The 6,763-nt window shown below is 30.4% G+C and overlaps 2 protein-coding genes across 2 annotated transcripts in view; one reads left to right on the top strand and one right to left on the bottom strand.

Annotated features, from left to right (window-relative positions):
- The window catches only part of TRIADDRAFT_59352 (uncharacterized protein), a gene marked incomplete at both ends in the record, with an annotated part of 10,257 nt that extends 9,281 nt beyond the window's left edge, over positions 1 to 976 (top strand). The window contains 4 exons of the mRNA XM_002115271.1: positions 332 to 417; positions 534 to 575; positions 736 to 834; positions 950 to 976. Coding sequence (XP_002115307.1) covers positions 332 to 417; positions 534 to 575; positions 736 to 834; positions 950 to 976 — 254 coding nt within the window. The remainder of the gene's footprint in view (positions 1 to 331; positions 418 to 533; positions 576 to 735; positions 835 to 949) is intronic.
- Positions 977 to 5,691: 4,715 nt separating this feature from the next.
- Positions 5,692 to 6,627, bottom strand: TRIADDRAFT_59353 (uncharacterized protein; the record flags this gene model as incomplete). Its single annotated transcript, XM_002115391.1, has 6 exons — positions 5,692 to 5,717; positions 5,794 to 5,893; positions 5,982 to 6,074; positions 6,152 to 6,193; positions 6,289 to 6,415; positions 6,563 to 6,627. The coding sequence occupies 6 exons, from the start codon at positions 6,625 to 6,627 to the stop codon at positions 5,692 to 5,694; spliced, it is 453 nt and encodes a 150-aa protein (XP_002115427.1).
- Between the last annotated feature and the right edge of the window lie 136 nt (positions 6,628 to 6,763).

Below are 6,763 nucleotides of genomic sequence, written 5' to 3' on the forward strand. Positions count from 1 at the left end.
TAATTCCTGAACTTGCACTTCTGTATTGAAGTTTTCATTTATGACATAAACTGAATAAGGCTGGTAACCTTATCGTGCATTTCAGTACTTGTCTTTTTATTATCTCTTTACTTTTTCGTGGAAATCAAATCTCTTGTCCTGTTATATCTTTCTTAGTTTAATCTTGATTATTTTAATTTTCAAGCATAAAATGTAGTCGACGAAAATTTCATCAACCATAAAGTACTTAAATAACAATAATCGTATTGCAATCAGTAATGAAAATCTATATCTTAATAACGTGTACATAGGGCATTACTTCGAGCATCGGCAGCGCTACTACCACTACTAGGAATAACTTGGGTAGTTGGCTTTCTAGCGTATAATCATCAAACTCTTATACTTGATTACTTCTTCGTTATCCTCAATTCATTTCAAGTAAGCTTATTATTCTCACTCTAAATATAAAAAATGTTTTGCTTTTCAATTGCAATTACGGTTTTCTTAACTGAAATGGCTTAACTTTAACTTTGTTCACTTTATTACAATAACAGGGTGTATTTATATTTTATTTTCACTGTTACAACTATAAAGGAGTAAGTACGATAGTAGATTTGTCATCGATTACAATCATTACGATATAATTGCATGACTTAAAGTATACGATAGTTATTTCACATAATATTTACATAAAATTTGAAAGGCTATATTATAATAAAGCTACAAGAACTATGATGGTATTTTATATTTTTCCAGGTTAAGAGATATTATGCAAGGAGGTTTATTCATAGCGCTTACAGCCCTCGTAACCAAATTTCAAAAGCCTCAAATACGGACCTTATGACACGTTCAAAGGTAATATGGAAGCTTTAAGATTTTGTATGACTAATATAGGGCAAATTTTAACTAACAGTAATGTCTTAATTTTTTCCATTTCGCTAATCATTTCTTATATTTATATTCGTTACAGCGTAGAAAGTCGGCCTGGGAAGGATAATATTATACCAGGTCCACAGTTACTAGTATTATCTTGCATGGATAAATTGAACTGATTAGTCAAACTTTCTCATAAATATCTTGAGAATTAGATTTGCTTATACCATTTTTGTCTTCGTAAGTGCAGATTTACCGAGCAATAGTTGTAGATTGGGTGGTGTGTTTAAAATTGTAAATAAAACAGTTCATAAACATCAATATTTAAATTTGTGGTACACATTATTGTATAACCTAGACACCGTCTTATAATGGCATACTTGAACATATTTTGAAAAAATTAAATTAGTAATGATGTGCCTAGCTAAAACATTCAAAAGCAATCAAAATGATACAAAGAAGTTATTGCATAAGCCCAAACCATCAAAAAGTTATTATATTACAAATGTAATTGAAGTATTTAAATACTAATTCTGAATGCGTGATCTTAGATATCATTACCTTATTATATTCTGTAACGTTGAATTTTAATTTTAATGATGCCATCATTCATGTGGAAAATCAAGTTAGATAAAATGTCAGACATACGCCTGCAAAACTAATTATTTGCATTCGAAACCTGATCCAAGAATTGCTTTATTACGGTATTCTAAACCTGAAACTTAAATGGTGCCTTGTAATACGGTATAGCTAGTCTTTGACCCATTTGGTTTAGAAAACGCTATAGCTCAACATTTAATTTGTTACATATAGACATCAATATATAAAGAGAATCTCTTTGCACGTCATTAGGAATGTAACTACACATAATTATAATCATTTATATTAGCCAATGTAATTAAAGGTTAAAGCCAGATTTTGTTACGTTAGATAATCCTGCAAATTTGCTGGTTTATCGTGTTTAAATCATGTAGATTACTAACTTTAGGTAGCTACAACTTGTTACGCACGGTACGAACCCGTGACACAACTCTAAAGTAGCTATCAAATAAATTTTATCCGGAAGCTTTCCTGATGTTGTTTTTATGCTTAAATACTGCCTAAAGTAGCTAAAAATTACAATTAAGAGTTACAGGAAATAGATCAATTGACTGTTTGATTGTAATATTGTGCTATAGAGTACCTATTTATCGAAGTTAATTACTGAACATATTGCAGCAACTCTATTTGGATTTTTATATTAAGATTCCAAGACATAAATAGATTGCAATAAGCACATAAGCACCGTGAAATCTGTATAGTGATCTTTTAATTATAAGCGCAAATGATGAATAGACCACGATAGTAAACTTTGATTTTGCACTTAATTAGCAAGATATGAAAGTGTGACTAAACGAACCATTTTATAACTGATTGTATTTAAATCATAAATTTTACTGTAATAATTTAAATAGTCTGATTGTAGCTAGATAGTCCTTGATCGCTGTTAAATCAACCTAATTTAAGTAATAAATTGAAGTTTAAAAGAAACTCAAATTTTTCTTTATTATTTTGAAGACACTTTGTCATACAGCGCCACGATGAAAAGAACTAAAATTAAGCCACAAGAGAGCTCTAAGCCAAGCAATTCACTTGCATTAGCATCTATGGCAACTAATGCACGTCATTTCTCATGAGCTAATTTTGATTTCCGATAAGAAATGGTGTCCCACTCTCCCACAACTACCCTTGCGACACAAGAAAACAACACAGTACTTATAATTAACTTTACATCTATCCACTGAACTACTTCCCTAGCGTACGGTATAGTAACTGGAATCCTTGCGAAGTACTAACTCGCTCATCACAATATAAGATATAAAACTATCACACAACCTAGCCTTAACCTGAATCACTTTTTATTGATCATAGTCCTTCTTATATACTCTTTCAGTAGTAATAAACATATTTACTATGCTACCAACATATTTCAATAACAAACATGTTATTACGATTGAATTGTCAAATACGGACATTCGAGGTAATAAACAATTTCATACTTAAATCTACTTCGACAATAAGCCCTGTCAAGCTCATATGTTCTCGATACTTATAACATATTACTATATCATCATAATATCATAATAACTTAGGGTATTACTAACAATAACAATAGATAGAGAAGACCTTCTCTAACAATTCCTTAAGTAGTAGTTCATACTTCTAAAAAGTTCAAAACAAAATGTTATCGTAGACTACATATCCATATCTAAGCTATTCTGATGGCTGTGACATAGTCATTAGGCTGTAATGTAACTAGTATTGTGATTGTAGACTGTTAGCCATGTTTAGTATAATGTACGGTAGATATTTATCCTAAGAGATATTTGGAGCTACAGTATAACTATAGACTGTAGTGGTATAGACTCTATGCTAGAGTACAGGTGACTATATACGGTAAGGTGTTGAGTTACTAATAAGGCTATAGGTAAAAATAAAAATGTAAATTATATATTAGGATATGGTTAATTCATTGTACTTTGGCTGGTGTGAATAATGTCTACGTAAATACTGCAGTCGTATCCATATCGGATTAATAGTAGTATTCGGCTAGAGTAGAGCTGTGGTAGTTAATCTTTGTATAAATTTCAATAAAGCCCTTATTTTTCGAAAATCTGGAATTTCGTGATTGGTATATATCACATAGGCTAATTGTAATATTTAGATAAGAAAAAGCGATTCCTGACGGTACTCGTTACCTTATAAGAAATTTAATGCGTAATTCAAAGCGCTAGCTAGGAAGCTAAAATTTCTATATATTATTGCCTTGCAAAGATTACAGTTTCAACTCTTTTTATCGTTATTGTGCAAATATCACATCATTAAGAGAGGCTGCCATTCAGATAATTGGATTAATATAGTATTTTCACAGAGTAACGAATTACAATAAATAACAATAAATAAATTAAATGTTACCTTGAAAAAATTCTAACTTCACTGGGTTTAAAGCGATAAATACAGAGAACATTTGTGCTCTAGCATCATTATTCATCTATTTTTGGTCTGATTATTTCTGGAGCTAATTAAATTAGTTTGAGCAAGAGTACACGGAAAGAAGATATATCTAATTTATGAAACTCATGCACTTTAATATATCAAACATTGCTGACACAAATCAATTAATTGCAGTATCTTAGGGATTTTATTTAGGCTCATAAGAGAAATGATCCTCATGTAACTTGTAGCATAATAGTTTTTAGTGAAATATGTATATGTTATTATGTTATATATACTTAGACATGATATTAAAGCTGGCTTCGTACGCCAAATCAACAATTTAAACAGAGTTTGAATTTCATTAGACCATAAAATCCTAACCCGCAGCAAGTGTTGCCCACCTTATGTCTAGCAATCACGAGAATGTAGAAGCTTATCCTCAATTAGGAATTCATTCATCTGATACCTCCATAATCATATCTACTGTTGAAGTCCACTATGTCGACAAATGAAACGACATCGTGCAGTAAATTCAACTGATGGAGATGGCAGAATCTCTATAAGCTGCTCATTAATGATATTAGTAACAGTACACAAGCCTGTCTATCGACTTCATCTCTAATATTAGATGAAAATAAATTAAAATAATAAATCTTTCGAGTGAAAAATACATATCAGTTATTTTCTGCAGCTGATATAATGTGAGTAGAATAATTATAAGGTAAAAGAAATAAATTTACAGAGATTAAGAGATCTTACTATTTTAAATAATATGCAATATTTGTAACATGTAAGTCATCTTAATTATTCTGTGAGGCACTGCAATAGAACGCAATTGTAGTAAAGTGAAAATAACATTTGAAAATTGAAAATATGACGGTAATACTTGGTTGGATTAGAGGAAACATCATTCCTTAATATAACTTCTGAATGAAAGTAGAGTATTCTTATTTCCAATATTGATAATATGTAAGACGCTATCAAAAGAACTATTTTTGATTAATTCTCTTCCCGTATTAAAGATAATTGTATCCTAATTGCAAATTTAAGTACTGTACAAGTTTTTATTATCATAATTAATTGAAGCCCACTTTTATTTAGAAGCAAGGTGGCTCCCGTTGCATCTATTACTGGATATTAATGTTAAAATTTTAATAAAGATCCTTGTTGGATCTATCAGAGTAAGATTTGACTGTATTATAAGAATAAAATTATACATCCATTTGCAACTAGTAGCTCCAGAAACAAATAAAATAGAGAATTAAAGTTAAAAGAACATATAGAGTGAGACGAGATATAATTTTCTGCGACATTCATTAAAATAAGATCAGATTTACGTACGACATGATAATACTGTATAATTTATGTTCCAAATCGACATTTCATGTATGCTAGAAAATAATTTTAATCTGAACATTGCATCAGTTAAACTGAGCTGGGCGGATTGGCTCGAATCGGCTGCTGATGTGCATAAATAAGTTCAATTGGCTAGATTGAACGCTTATGCATCCTGTTTATAAATTTATTTGGATAAATAAATCAATATATCACGAAAAATAGTATTACTGGCTGATTGCATAAGTATAAGATTTGATATTGTACGGTTTTTCGATATCAAAGTCTGAGAGTACGATCTGTAGATGGAGGTATTAGTAATGCTGTTATTTAGATAAATGCCTTCTAGCATAAGAAAGAAATATTCTCATATTTCATTCTTGGGCCATTTTAGAGAGTAATTTTTGATTGCTAGGTAGCAAGCATTGCTGCGAGTTAGTTTAATAGTTTGTTTAAGCTGCTTAATCTTGCTTCAGATCAATAGTGTAATTAGCTACTCTAGTGTCTTTTGGTTTGGCATTCTTGAGTTTACTTTATTTCTGTAATAGCCAAGTCTGTATAAAGTAACAGTAATAATAGTTATTAATACGGTGTTGTAACTTATTAGTAGAGCTTTCGAGATTATATTACCAGTTTGCTGAGTGTTTGTATTTACTATAGGGCTTGAAAACTTTCCCTGACTGAATGTAGCTTCTCTAGAGCAAGATTTGTTGGACGGTCCAGCAACAGGCTATTTCAAAATAATAGTAAAAGATTCCATTAAGCGATATTCACAGTTCTATTTTCCGTACTGTTATGCTAAATTGAAAATTTCCTACCCTTGCTTCTTGTTCTCTATTTGCTGCTAATTGAGAAGCAATACTTCCTCTTGTTCTTTTTGTTCGTAAAATCCTTGAGAAATAGCGAACAACCTATGTAACATTAATACCAATTCAATTAGATGTTGATACGAAGTTCTTAAATTAATGTCTATCTAGCTTATACTTACATCTTTGTTATTCAAGCAGTGGAATTTAAAAATAAAGACACCCTGAATGTTTATAAGTCAATCAATTTTAATATTATTTCTGTCTTCGCGATTGATTTACTAGTCTACTCTCAAATCATTCAGAAAATTATCGATACCTGTAAGGAATTGGTGATAACAAAGATATATGAAAAAATTAGACTTCGATCACCCATAGCTAATAAGCCAAAAAGCCAAGATAAACCGAAGATTGGCATTAAAACAAGAACAGCTCTGGCAGATGTTCTAAGCAAAGGAAAAGAATTTATTAATTAATTCGTTTTATTTGTTTATTTTTGAAGCTACTTAGGCATCGATTTAAACAAGTTTTACGATAATCAGTTGATGGTATTAGTAATAAAATTAACTGATAACGTTCATCATTAGTCTTACTTGATTTTATAAGTATCTGATCTAGATGAGACAGCGCGGATCGATATAAGGGTCTTAATCACCATAATCATCAGAATAATATTGATCTTGTCATATAGAAGTAATTTATTAAAGTTATGTTTGCATCTTTTTACAGCAGACTAGATTATTTAAATCTAATTCTTATTCGATAAGTACGGTTAGAAAATTAAAATTGTGTAC

Source organism: Trichoplax adhaerens, genomic scaffold (genome assembly GCF_000150275.1).
Source record: "Trichoplax adhaerens TRIADscaffold_10 genomic scaffold, whole genome shotgun sequence".
Taxonomy (NCBI): domain Eukaryota; kingdom Metazoa; phylum Placozoa; class Uniplacotomia; order Trichoplacea; family Trichoplacidae; genus Trichoplax; species Trichoplax adhaerens.